The sequence below is a fragment of the Lycorma delicatula genome, chromosome 6, assembly GCF_047948215.1.
Source record: "Lycorma delicatula isolate Av1 chromosome 6, ASM4794821v1, whole genome shotgun sequence".
Taxonomy (NCBI): Eukaryota; Metazoa; Arthropoda; class Insecta; order Hemiptera; family Fulgoridae; genus Lycorma; species Lycorma delicatula.
The window spans coordinates 116710471-116725939 of record NC_134460.1 but is presented as its reverse complement, the minus strand read 5'-3'; the positions used below and the strand labels follow the sequence as shown (position 1 = coordinate 116725939).

At 28.5% G+C, this 15469-nt stretch overlaps 1 protein-coding gene across 2 annotated transcripts in view; it reads left to right on the top strand.

The window, feature by feature from the left end:
• LOC142326142 (endothelial lipase-like) overlaps positions 1-15469 on the top strand; it is a 58965-nt gene that overhangs the window by 23410 nt on the left and 20086 nt on the right. The window contains exon 1 of one of the 2 annotated variants that reach the window (XM_075368352.1): positions 13189-13308. The exons of the other annotated variant lie outside the window; for it this stretch is intronic. Within the exon in view, the coding sequence (XP_075224467.1) occupies positions 13245-13308 (64 nt within the window). The 5' untranslated portion in view covers positions 13189-13244. Of the gene's footprint in view, positions 1-13188; positions 13309-15469 lie in introns of those variants that run through there. 2 annotated transcript variants of the gene reach the window in all.

Below are 15469 nucleotides of genomic sequence, written 5' to 3'. Positions count from 1 at the left end.
AAATTTTACACATACACACACACACACATACACACTTTAAAACACATTTTTGAAGATATTTAATAAAAATAAGGTGATTATTTGTATATACCAGATGTCTGAATACAACTCTATGATTTTAAATTAAATTTATTACATTTAGAATCCTCCTCTATGAATCATGAGACCTTGCCGTTGGTGAGGGGGCTTGAGTGCTCAGGGATACAGAGTAGCTGGACCGAAGGTGCAACCATATCGGAGAGGTATCTGTTGAGAGCCAGACTAAGGAATGATTCCTGAAAGAGGGCAGCAGCTCTTTCAGTAGTTGTTAGGGGCGTGAGTCAGGACGACTTAAACGGCCGTATCAACATCACTCAGTCCTCTGAGTACTGCGCAGCTGAAAGCAATGGAAAACTACAGCTGCTTTTTTTCCAAGAAAATGTGGCTCTCTGCATTTTCACATAGCAATAATGGAGGCGCCTTCCTTGGTAAAATATTCTGGAGGTAAAATAGTCCCCCGTTCGGATCTCCGGGTGGGGACTACTAAGGAAGGGGTCACCAGAAAATTAAAAAATAACATTCTACGAGTCGGAGCGTGGAATGTTAGAAGCTTGAAAAAGGTTGGTAGGCTAGAAAATTTAAAAAGGGAAATGGGTAGGACAAATGTGGATATAGTAGGAATTAGTGAGGTTCGGTGGGAAGAGGAAGGCGACTTTTGGTCAGGTGATTTTAGAGTAATTAACTCAGCATCAAATAATGGGCAGGCAGGAGTAGGTTTCGTGATGAACAAGAAGATAGGGAGGAGTGTGGAGTATTTCAAAACGCATAGCGATAGAATCATTGTAATAAGGATAAAATCAAAACCTAAACCGACAACGATTGTTAACGTCTATATGCCTAGAAGTGCCCATGATGATGATGAGGTAGAGTGTGTATACGAAGAGATTGATGAAGCAATTAAACACGTAAAAGGAGATGAAAATTTAATAATAGTTGGAGATTGGAATGCAAGCATTGGAAAAGGCAAGGAAGGAAATATAGTGGGTGAATACGGGCTGGGCAAAAGGAATGAAAGAGGGGACCGACTTATAGAATTTTGCACGAAGTATAATTTAGTAATTGCCAACACCCAATTTAAAAATCATAATAGAAGAATATACACTTGGAAAATGCCAGGCGATATCAGATAGATTATATCATGGTTAAGCAAAGATTTAGAAATCAACTCGTTGACTGCAAAACTTACCCTGGAGCAGACATTGATAGCGACCATAATTTGGTGATAATGAAATGTAGATTGGGGTTTAAAAACCTGAAGAAAAGGTGTCAGATGAATCGGTGGAATTTAGAGAAGCTTGAGGAAGAGGAGGTAAAGAAGATTTTTGAGGAGGACATCGCAAGAGGTCTGAGTAAAAAAGATAAGGTAGAAAATGTAGAAGAAGAATGGGAGAATGTTAAAAAGGAAATTCTTAAATCAGCAGAAGCAAACTTAGGCGGAATAAAGAGAACCGGTAGAAAACCTTGGGTTTCAGACGATATATTGCAGCTGATGGATGAACGTAGAAAATATAAGAATGCTAGTGATGAAGAAAGTAAAAGGAACTATCGGAAATTAAGAAATGCTATAAACAGGAAGTGCAAACTGGTGAAAGAAGAGTGGATTAAAGAAAAGTGTTCAGAAGTGGAAAGAGAAATGAACATTGGTAAAATAGATGGAGCATACAGGAAAGTTAAGGAAAATTTTGGGGTACATAAATTAAAATCTAATAATGTGTTAAACAAAGATGGTACACCAATATATAATACGAAACGTAAAGTCGATAGATGGGTGGAATATATTGAAGAGTTATACGGAGGAAATGAATTAGAAAATGGTGTTATAGAGGAAGAAGAGGAAGTTGAAGAGGATGAAATGGGAGAAACAATACTGAGATCTGAATTTAAGAGAGCATTAAAAGATTTAAATGGCAGAAAGGCTCCTGGAATAGACGGAATACCTGTAGAATTACTGCGCAGTGCAGGTGAGGAAGCGATTGATAGATTATACAAACTGGTGTGTAATATTTATGAAAATGGGGAATTTCCATCAGACTTCAAAAAAAGTGTTATAGTTATGATACCAAAGAAAGCAGGGGCAGATAAATGTGAAGAATACAGAACAATTAGTTTAACTAGCCATGCATCAAAAATCTTAACTAGAATTTTATACAGAAGAATTGAGAGGAGAGTGGAAGAAGTGTTAGGAGAAGACCAATTTGGTTTCAGGAAAAGTATAGGGACAAGGGAAGCAATTTTAGGCCTCAGATTAATAGTAGAAGGAAGATTAAAGAAAAACAAACCAACATACTTGGCGTTTATAGACCTAGAAAAGGCTTTTGATAGCGTAGACTGGAATAAAATGTTCAGCATTTTAAAAAAATTAGGGTTCAAATACAGAGATAGAAGAACAATTGCTAACATATACAGGAACCAAACAGCAACAATAACAATTGAAGAACATAAGAAAGAAGCCCTAATAAGAAAGGGAGTCTGACAAGGATGCTCCCTATCTCCGTTACTTTTTAATCTTTACATGGAACTAGCAGTTAATGATGTTAAAGAACAATTTAGATTCGGAGTAACAGTACAAGGTGAAAAGATAAAGATGCTACGATTTGCTGATGATATAGTAATTCTAGCTGAGAGTAAAAAGGATTTAGAAGAAACAATGAACGGCATAGATGAAGTCCTACGCAAGAACTATCGCATGAAAATAAACAAGAACAAAACAAAAGTAATGAAATGTAGTAGAAATAACAAAGATGGACCGCTGAATGTGAAAATAGGAGGAGAAAAGATTATGGAGGTAGAAGAATTTTGTTATTTGGGAAGTAAAATTACTAAAGATGGATGAAGCAGGAGCGATATAAAATGCCGAATAGCACAAGCTAAACGAGCCTTCAGTAAGAAATATAATTTGTTTACATCAAAAATTAATTTAAATGTCAGGAAAAGATTTTTGAAAGTGTATGTTTGGAGTGTCGCTTTATATGGAAGTGAAACTTGGACAATCGGAGTATCTGAGAAGAAAAGATTAGAAGCTTTTGAAATGTGGTGCTATAGGAGAATGTTAAAAATCAGATGGGTGGATAAAGTGACAAATGAAGAGGTATTGCGGCAAATAGATGAAGAAAGAAGCATTTGGAAAAATATAGTTAAAAGAAGAGACAGACTTATAGGCCACATACTAAGGCATCCTGGAATAGTCGCTTTAATATTGGAAGGACAGGTAGAAGGGAAAAATTGTGTAGGCAGGCCACGTTTGGAGTATGCAAAACAAATTGTTGGGGATGTAGGATGTAGAGGGTATACTGAAATGAAACGACTAGCACTAGATAGGGAATCTTGGAGAGCTGCATCAAACCAGTCAAATGACTGAAGACAAAAAAAAAAAATTTAGAATTACAGATGTATGTGTTTTATTACGTAAAAGTACACATTTTAAAGGGTTTTTTACTCATAATGTAATTCAATAGAAGCCTTGCAAATATCAAACTGATAATCCACCTCATTTCACATTCTGGTGACTATGTCTGCAAAAGTCAATTTCACAGCTACTCTTATTCTTTGGCGCAGTGATCAAGTGACTGCATTTTTTCTTGGTATACAATATCTTTTATATAACCCCAAAAGAAGAAATCCATTGGCATCAAACTGGAACTTCGCAGTGGCCAAGTGATGGGAGCTTCTTTACCTGTAAGCCTTTTGGGAACCTGTCATTGAGCACAGTCTGCACAACTTCTGTGTGGTGTGGAGACAGAGTTCATCCTGTTGGAAAATTAGGCCCTTTATATTTTCAGTCTGTGAAAACACAAGGTTCTCACATGCTCAAGTACAATACGTCGGTATTAGTCTGCTCATGAAAAGAAATGCCCCAAAAATTCTTTTATACATGATATATACTACAAGACAACACTTTCAGACAGTTGTGGATAAATTCCACCAATTCATTTGGATTTACTAATTAAAGTAATTATTCTTTGTATGGCCATTTCCTGAATTTTTACACTCTCTTTCTTTTTTTTTATATTTCTTTGCTCCTTTGATTTCAAAGAAACATTCTGTATCTGTAAGTTAATATGCATTCTACACATTCAAGTCAAGTTCACATTTGATCTCTGAATAAAATTTATGAATGGCTTTGATGAATAAAAAATCTGTTGTTAAGGTTTTGTCGTATAAATAATTATTTTTTAAATGTATCCAACTTTTTCAGATTATAAACTGTTAATATGAAAAACGTTTTCCAGTTTCATACTCTTAAAATGGTTTAAATGGAAATTTAGTAATAGATTTTCATAAAATATTGTAGTTAGTAACGCATAAATTTTTATTTTCTGTTGGTTGATATGTTAAAATCACCTGAGGAACACTATGGTATCTACAAGAATCCATGCTTATTCTGTTTCATTCTTGCTTTTCAATTGTGTATTAAATAAATGATCATAGACCATGATTCAATGTGTAAATACCAAACACAAATACCACTACAAATGGTACTACAAAAATAAATTAAATTTGAAATGCATTATCTATCTCAAGATTAGAAGTTAATAATTTACAATAGTTATAATTGAGCAACCAAGTTTTTCCCAGATTTGTCTGTTTGCAATTTTTCATTCAGAGCTATTTGAAGGGTAGAATTTATCAATCAAATCCCCACAATATCAATAAACTTTAGGCTAACATTGAACAAGAAATTTACAGTATTGAAAAGAATGTTTTGTGGTAGGTGACTCAATATAATCATTTGAGTACTTAAGTGCATCACTGCACAAGGATATTTTGTAAAAAAAATGTGGTAAATATGTAAACGTTTGCTAATGCAAATATAAAATTTAATTTATGTTTACATTTCATTCATAAAATGTTATATATCACAAATGTGTTTAATTTGTAATGGTTCAATTTGAATTTGCTCACCAATACAAATTATCATGTAGCTGTGGTTAAAATGTATAATAATCATTTACATCAAAAACATTTGTCTATATAATTTACTTAAAACTGTTCATTTTTGTTTTCCTTGCATGAATACGCTGGATTCAATCAACTATCTTAATTTTATTTTATATTTTTGTATATTTTAACTTTAATTTTATATAAGTTAATGTATGAATTGATGTTAACATTTCGATAATCATAGCATTAAATTTGGTTTTAGATATGAAAATTTTACTTTTTAGTTCTAGTTTTAGGATGATTTTTTTTGCAGAGGATAACTGTTTTCTTTTTCCATTTATTTTTGGAGTCCTGACCAGAAGAGTAATGAGCTGCCTCATTACATCTCTTCCCTGTTTATTGATCATATAATTGAATGGTTCGATGTGACTGGTATGAAACTGATTGATCAAAGACAAATTATTTAGATTCTAGAACTATTAAGAAGCATAGCAGTAATTCTAATGACTTATTTTTTTCTCTTAAATCAGGTATGGAGTTGAAGACTTTAATTATTACAAGTTTTTTGGGTTTATGAATCACTGTTCATAGGAAAACACCAGCAATTAATTCAATCCTATTAAGCTATATTTGTAACTTTACGATAAAATAATTCATTTTTATTGAAAAACAATAAACAAAATGATGAATTCTTTTTACAACATACAATGTTAACAAAATATCAACCAAAAATGTTCAATTAGCCAGCATCAGTTATTTCTTCATCGACATATTAAAAAAAATCTACCAAAATAAATTTTAACTTTATTTATTAAAATTTTTTTTTATTGAATATAAAAATAAATTGTTTGATTATATTTAAATTTTTAGTTAAATATAATCAAAATATTTAAATTTAAAACTAATATTTTAAAAATGTATAATTTAAATTTTAAAATATTTAATATTTAAATTTTTATTTAAATATAATAATTTAAATTTTATATTTAAATATAATATTTAAATTTTTGTGTATTTTACTACACAAAATAAAGCAATTACCAAAACTTTTAATATTAGTACAGTGCATCACAATTCCGAAACATATGTTTTTGACCTTTTTGAAAATTTGGGACTTGTGCAGCAGGGGGATATTTTAATGATTAAAATATCCACAAACTTATATTAAATAAATCTTTAAAAAAATTTTACCATTTTCTTTTCATGGGAAGGTTATTAAACTATTTCAGCGATTTGTTAACAGAATACATTTTGAGCCTTAAAAATTTGAATTTGCAAAAAAAAAATTTCATTTTGGGAATTCCCATACTCAAGGGAAAGCGTTTGGGTAAAATTAATTTTTAAGAATAAAATCCCTAAGTGGTGAACTTTTTAAAGTTTTTTTAAAAATTGTAAATAAGACGTTTTTACTTATTTACTTTACTTTTTGCTTTTTAAAATTGTAAAAAAGAACTTTTTAAAATCGTTTAAAGAATATTAAGATACAGCCATAATTCTAAATAAACAAGTTATATTTTCTAGGAACGGGTTGAAAATGTTTGGATATCTTCTTTTTTTGATTTGTTGCTAAATGCCCCCGTAAAAATTTGAAATTTTATTTTGGCCAAAACCTCCCTTTTTTCAGTTTTTGCAAAAATTTAATAAATTCTTTTCCCAATATAGTACCTACCAAGTTTGAAGAACTACCAAGTTTGGTAGTGTCTACCAAGTTTGAAGAAAATCAATCAGTGGGGTCCAGAGTTATAAGACCAAATACAGGCCAACCTACGTATGTACTTAGGTGCATATGCACAAATAACCACTTGACAAAGATACATTTTTTTGGTTTTGGAGCTTTGGAATAATTTTTTTTCATAGATTATTTACAACCTATTTAAATCTATTTTTTTTTGTTAAAAATTAAAAGTCTCCTGGAGGCACGAAAAAAATACCAACTCTACATATCTGTGCATATTTAAAGTCTTTTTTTAACTGACCTGAATACTTTTCTGTTGCTATAGCAGCATATTGCTTTAGCCTGGAAAGTAATATGAAATGAAAAGACCACACTGAAGGATTGTATAAATAATTAAACAAAGCAATGAAAACAATTTTTAGAGGGTCAGATCAAAGATGAGTTTGATGATTTATAGTATATAATTTGTAGCAGTGATGAAATATGAGACAATATTTTGAAGAAATTATTTCCACTCCAAAAGGAAAGCTTTTAAATTGCAAAAAATTGTGATTGGAATAATTATTCAAGTTAATTCTATGACGTCTTGTAGATTTACATACAATGCCAGTTTGTTCATCTTTCAGTTGCAAATGTTCTGCAACTGAAACTGTTTTTGTCTTGTAAAGACATAAGTCTTTACTCTGTATACTTACATCTTACGTCTTAAAATAAAGATGTAAGCAATATCATATACAGTGTTTGTCTCTGAGCCAAGGGCAGCAAATATAAAATGCGGAACTTGTTATGGTGAGCAATGTATTACTAACCTCCTCTTAACGATTGAATCCGCAAAGGATATTAACAGATTTTAATTAAAATTACTTTGAAGGCTTATCTATATATCTTCACAGAGTTTTAAAAATTATTTTACGGGTGTGTAAGATTGTAAAGTGTCTTAGATAGTATTTATACTTAATTAGAAAATTAAATCGAGTAAAAGTATGTTATTTATATGTTTTTTTAACCTTAATTTATACGTACATATCTTTCATGCACATACTTTGTGTGTGTGTGGTGCGCGCGTGTGAGTGCGATGCTTGCATGAGTGTGCTCATGTGCGATTAAACAGAAAACTTTTGTGGTATCTAAGAGCGATAGCACATAAAACAAAAGAAGAACGTACTTATTTGTTTTCAAGGGCAAATGATAGAGAAGATGAAAAGTTGAAACAACCCCGGTGTACGTAACTGGTAACTTAAAACAATATAATACCTAATAAAAACAATAGCAATGTAAAAAATCAAACAAAAGAATTTGTTTAACGTAATAACCTTTAATTAAAGTATTTACTAATTTACTTAACTATTAGCGATAATTTTTATAATGTAATAATGTAATAATTTTTATATTTATAACTTTATAATGTAAAATTTGATTATTTTTGTGCTTAGTCTACAGTTTACATGAGCTTTGAAAATTATTTATATTTTTTTAATGTAAAACAGTAAAGTTTTTTGTTTCATAAAGGTAAAAATTTCTATTTCATGCATATTATCTCAATCTTTCAATTTATGCGTATTATCTCTATTTATATTTTATGGTTTGTACGGGATAACGTCTGAAAGCCATAACTTATTTTAATCAAATCTGGGAAATAAATTTAATTAATGTAGTCAGTAATTTGAACGAAAACTTATGTCGGCTATTTCTCCATTTGAAATGTTTGCCACTGGACCACCTACTCTAGCCAAAAAAAATTGTGTTTTGGTATTTAATCATTCAGGATGAACTTTACAAAAAAAAGAAGAAAGTAAAAAAAAAATTAAGCCCGCTGATCTTTTGGTAATTTTTTTTCCACCATACATTGTACGATTATATTGTACGATGTTTTATAACGAAGTCATAAATTTGGGACTAAATTTATCATTATAAGTTTTTACGGCTTTAATAAATCATTATAAAACAATTTCTATTGATTTTTCTTTTAATAAAAATTAAATAATAAATAAGGTTTTAAGAGTAATAATAATAACTTTTAACTTATCACTAATCTTCAGCTCTATTCAAATATCGGAAAAGTTCCGCAACATTGTTACCGGATCTTTTCTGTCATAATTAGCTTATAAAACGTGATATTTCTTCCTTTAAGAATTTTACAAATTTCTTAAGAATTGGTAAATGATGTATTTTTTCTTGTTTAATTTTGGATTACTATAAAATTAAATTTAAGTAAAAAAACTCAATATAAATGCTCTAATGTTCGATTACTTGGTATGATTCTTGCATATTAGAAGGTCTTCAATTTTTTCGTTAATTATAGAATCTTAAGGAGAAAATCTATTTTCTGTTATAGGATTCTATGAAATTGTTTTTATGTTACGATTGTTTCTATTAATATAAATTTCGAAGATTACCTCTTCGAAAATTTCATTAGGTGCATAAAATTCGTCCATAAGAGTAATTTTAAGTTAATCATACTAGGTAAATCATTTTTTTAGGAATCACATTTTAGATTGCCTCTCCAAAAAAAACACAATAAAAACTTTAATTTCGTTCAGTAATATTACCAAAAAATGATGATTTTTTAATGAATTTGGATTTTCAAATAATTTCAAATTAACTAGACTGGATTGGGTATCGTAGAATAATACGAAAGTACAGTTGACACGATTTGGCTTACTCTATTTAATCGACTATTTTCTATTTTATTATTTTATGATCTTTTAGTAATTATAAGAATAAATGTTTCATTCTGATCGGTACAAAATAATAAACTACACAGATCATCACAAATTGAGTACGTATCCTATTCTACGGATAGAAAAAGAACTGCATGTCTGGATGAATTAAGGGAAAAATTATGATAAAAGACGTCAAAAATCGTGTAGTATCAGAGAAGAAATACACAAATATAAAGAAATTAAAGTGGTTAAAGTCAATATTAATAATGTTTAATATAAACAAATATATGAAATTCATGTAAAAATATAGAATAAGAAAAACAATTAATCATTCAAAAGGCATTAATAAAAATTATTTGAACATATTTTTACGCACACAAAAACCATATTTTTGAAGACAAATTCAGTACATTTCTAATGAAGAAAAAGTAGAAGGTAGTTAATTTAATGTAAGATAAATTTATTATCTGGTGTCAAGTACCTGTTCATATCTACTACTCGGAAGGGAAATCTCATTCAAAAATCTAAAAAGTATTTTGAGCTCATTGTTTTAAAATTTATACTCTTTAATTCTTATTCACCCAAACCTTTCATCAATATCTCTTCAATGAGTAAACCACAAAAAACTGTTCCCTCAAAGTAGGCGAATAAAATAAAATTTGAAATGTAAGATAAGTTTTTATCAAACTTATTTCAGTGTTGTTTCCAATTTTCATCTTTTGAAAATTTCGTTAAAATTATTAATAAAAATTAGCTAGAAGAAGAAAACCGTTTAAAAAGAAGGTTGAACCGTTCCTCAATCAAAATGAAAACTTTCAAGTAACATTTAACATTTTCAGTCAAAATACATCTTAACGTCTTAAAAATGAAACAACCAAAAAGGGACCAGCCTTTAATTTTTTACCACTTTATTGTTATTATTTTTTAAATCTATCCCGAGAAAATAAATTCCAAAAATATGTTCTCCGTTGATTAGGTTTCAATCGAGTAAATTGCTATACCTAATTAAATTAATTTAATTATTTATTTTTTGTTAAAACAAATTTTCTTATTTCCCTTATAAAAAGAAAAACAGATTTAAACCGAGATATGGGCTGTGTTGAAATAAGTGGGTTTTGATTCAATATTGTATGGAACACAAAGATAAAACATGAAATACAACGCATTCTTAGCAGATTATATTCAACATTTTTGTTTTATGTGTACAGAGTAAAAGTAGCACTCTCGCTATGTATAATTACGTCACTCATCTACCTGCAAAAACTATGATGTAATAACATTTTCTGATAAAGATTTTTTAAATTTTCTGATTTTAGATTTCTGATATCTCGAAACAACTTACACTTTTTTTGCAAATAAATACTAAAATAAAATTCCGTCCGAATTAAAAAAAATTATTCACTTTTCGCTTTATATTTAAATTCCAAAACTACAAGTAGAGTTCAACAGTAAATTTTGTTTAAAAACAACAGAATTTCTAACTTTTTTTAATGAAATTAAAAAAAAAAAGTTGACTTATTCTAAATACGGGTCTGAATAATACAGTGCGTTTGAAAAGTAACTGTGAACCTGACATACACTAATACAACGATACTTAACGTCGACCTACCTTAGAATAGTAGTCGAACGGTTCTCATGAATATCCAGACATATCTGCACACGTTTCTTGTTCTCGAAGACTCTCGCAAATTGTTCATGTGGAATGTTCTTGATCACATCACGAATAGCGGTCTGGAGACTATGGGTGCTTTCTCGATAAAATTAGTTCATAACTCTAAAAATAAAAGTATGATGGGCTTAAGTCGGAAGAACAAGTCCTTACAAATGATTGGATCACCAGAAACGTATTGCAATAATTTCATGGACTTCTTGGCTGTATGCGCGGTCCTGCCGTTTGTTGAATCCACGCATTATTAATTCCGCCCTCGGTTAGTTCTCCCATGGTTTCTACACCATTGTAATTGGAAAAAAACATAGTAAGGAGAAGCTTAACATTCTATCAAACTTGGCGAGCTTTTTCGGTATTGGTTTTTCAGGAAACTTAATTGAGATGATTAAGTTGGTCTATATCATAACCATCAACCCACATTTCGTCACCTATTAGAGTAATTCTGTCATCATCGATGTTAGCTGACAATTGCTCTGCGAGATTGCTTTTATTGAAAATTCAACAGTTTTGGTACAAATTTTGCAACTACTCATTCCATACCCAAAATGTCATTAAAACATCTTTCACACGAATCATAAGAGATAATCACTTTTTCAGCAATTTTTCAAATAGTTATTCGATGATTCTTAATCACAATGTCCTTTATTTTATCGATATTTTCATCGGTTGTTGATATGCAGGACGTCCAATTTTTTTGTCGTCCTTGACGTTCTCACTTTGTTCTTGAAACCATTTTTACTACTCATGAACCTTTATGTCGACATAATTCGTTCCTCAAAAGCCTTCTCTAACATCTCAACTTCATTGCACTTTATTTCATTTTTTATGCAAAATTTAATGCACATTTTTTGCTGTGTTATTGTCAAACAAAATAAATCGCCACTTGTAATAAAATACTTCCTAATTACACAGCTGTCAAATTTGAATTCGTGTCTAATATTTCTTAAAATATTGAAGTACATTGTAGATAGTGCTGCCATCGAGTCGGTTGAAGACGAAAATAGTCCAAAAGAAAATGCGCGCAGAATTAAAAAAATTCTTGTCGTTATTTTATGATCACATCTCGTATTTCCTCAGAATCTCGTATTTATTTATTTGGAAACCTGGTGGACAATCGTTATACGGAGTGAAAATATAATTCAAAAAGAAAATGATAGCAAACAACAAAACAAAAATCATTTTACTTAAAAATAATAATAATAATTAAGTATCTTATGTATCGCTTGTTAGAGGCACTAAACATGTATAAAGCTTTGTATTATATTATATTACGAACTAGGAGACTATGCAACATGTCTATAGGCAAAAAATCTAATTCTTTATTAAATTTGATTAAACATTACTGTGAAACGTATAAAAAAAACAATCCAAAAATATTGTATTTTTTAAATACCTAATAACTAATACTTCTTGAGATCATTATCCTAATTCAGCAATTTTAGATTTAAGTTATTCTTTTTCTGACCATTTTTTAAGTTATTAATATTTAACCAGAAATATACATAATTATATTTTAGAAAAAAACCATAAGCTTTTTTAATATTTTTTTAAACTGTAGTTTAAAATAGAGTAAAAATAAACTTATGTCTTACTTGAAAATTTTCAAAAAAATTCATAAGTAGGTTTTTTAGTTAGTTTCATGTAGAAAAAAAATTACACTTAACATTTTGTGTTCCTATATTCCTTATATGAAAGGTGGTTGTACTGAGTATAGGTGAAACATTTAATTTGATTTTATGATAGCACTTCATAAAAGATAATATTACTTTGAAATTTAATAAAAAATAAACAAGAAATCTGAACTAAAATAATCTTTGGAAAAAGTTTTCTTACTTTAAAAGTGATTATTAATTAAGAAAATTGATATTTTTCATATACTACAAAATTCCATACTGTATACCTGATCACAATGGTTGTGCTTTTGTGATAGTAATAATAACAAAAAAGTAAAAATAATTACTTAGACATAAGTTAAAAATGAACATGAAACTACTAAGTGAAAATCCTAATTTCAATATTTTACATTAAATGAATCATAAAACCTGAAAATAATATTATTGCGGAAAAAAATTCCATAACATAAAATAATATTTCTGATAATATATTCCTATTTAATTTAAATAGCACGGTTCATAGTTTTATTTTATTGTAATTATTTCATTTCATCTTCAAGGACAAATACTAGAACAAGAGTTATATCCTTGTTTAGTTTTTATGAGCCTATATAAACCAAAATAAAGAGGGGAAAAGTAGAAGTTCCTTCATCGTCAGTAGTTGCTCAGTTCACTGTTCTTTTGCCCGCTGTCTATTTGCAGAAATGCTGTGCTTTATTGCTTATATAGTAGTCTGCATTCAAATTCACTTAACATTGGGCAGTTCAAGTCAGTATTTACTACATTTTCACTATATTAGACTTACACAGTAATTTATTAGACTTCAAATTTAATTTAAATAGATTATTTATTAAGATTTTATACTTTCATTGTGAATAAAATTATCTAGTTCATTGAAATCAATATTTTAATTCAGAAAGGTTCTGACCTATGTTATCAAAAAGATATGTATCAGCATCAAAATACAATATTACTCTTTACATTTAATAGCAAAATATAAATGCTAGAAAATATGGTGTTGTTGAAAATTGGAATATTTATAAATATTGCTATGATTAATTTATTTATCAAGACAATTAATATCATACATTGAACAACTGATTTCAGAAAATTAAATGAATTTAATATTTTTCTGTGTATGATAATATTTTACAAATTTTTAAAGTTTCAGCATTTAAAAATGTATTAGAATCAAATATAGATTTCCTTATTAGTTCCATTTATCCTAATTCCATCCGATTTTAATTTCTTATAAGATTCAAAGTAGTTTTAAAGGGAAGTCTGAGAAATTAGTTGGAAAACTTAAGGTAAAATATCATTAGATTCCTGCATTTCATAAAGCCTCGGCTGACACACAATAATAATCATGCTATTTCTTTGCATACCCTTATTTTATTTATATCAAGAAGCATATTCTCACCTTTACATTTCTTTTTTTAAATTATTGCTTTTTGTAGTCTTATTTTATATAAAAATAAAACTAAAATTATTGAAATAAAACAATTTTTTTTTTTTTAATCGACTGGTACTTCAAAAATCAACTACACTAAATACTAAACAACAGTAATTTTTCAACTCTATTAAATTTCAACTTTGTGAAGTTTGCTAGAAAATTATCAATAATTCTTAATTTTAATTTTGGGTTGATTTCTTTAATCAAAATTTAAGAAGAATTTAAGGATCATCATTATAAGCTTTTATTTAACTTGCTTCAGTTATAATCAAATCTTGCAACTGCTAAATCTTTTGATCTATCGTATGAAAATCAATGAAATTTGGTACACGTATGTAACTTCGACGACAATACAATACTACGGTGTTAGAATTTGGATATGACCCACCTCCACCCACCCACACGCTACCCCTATTTAGTTGAAAATTTTCATTTCTCATGAACTATCGTATGAAAATGATTGAAATTTGGTACACATATGTAACTTTGATGTGTAAAAATAAATATTTTTACTTTTCTTTTAGTCTTAATAAACAAACAAAGCTTTTATTTAACTCGCTTTAGGAATAATCAAATCTTGCAACTGCTATATCTTTTGATCTATCGTATGAAAATCAATGAAATTTGGTAAACGTATGTAACTTCGATGACAATACAGCACTATGGTGTCGAAATGTAATATGACCCACCCCCACGCCCCCAAGCTCTACCCCTACGCTAAATTCATGCATTTAGTTGAAAATTTTCATTTCTCATGAACTATCATATGAAAATGATTGAAATTTGTACACGTATGTAACTTTGATGTGTAAAAATAAATATTTTTACTTTTTCATTTTAATAAACAAACAATAATATTCAGATATAAATATTATTAAGAATATTTTTTTTAGATGTAAGTTTATTGTTCATTAAGACTAAAAAGTAAAAAATAAAAAAAAATACAAAAAAACAAAAAAATTACAAAAATATATTTGGTTACATATAAAAAAATATTTTTTAAAAAAGCTTTTATTTAATTAATATTAATATTAACATTAATAAAAAAAGGAAAACCAATTAGAAAAACCCTCTAAAAAGTAAAAAATAAGAATTAAATGAAATTGAGAATTTTAAACAATAAAATATAATATATTAACAAATATAAAAATGCACTGAAAAGTAAAAAAATAAATTATATAAATATCTAATAAATAACCAATAAATAAAAACTAAATAAATGTAATAATTATTAAATTTAAAAATTAAAAGTAATGAAAATATATAGTTAAATAAAAGCGTGGCACAGTTTTTATAACAATCTTTTTCAATAAGTATTTATAGACATTTGCTGTATTTTAAAATATATTTTTTGTTTAATGAGGTTGATTAGTATATGTATATACTATACTTTAGTTATCTGTAATAAAATAACTCAAGTTTTAATTCTTTGATGGTTCAAATTTGCACCGAGATGACCTTTAAGGGTTAATAAGA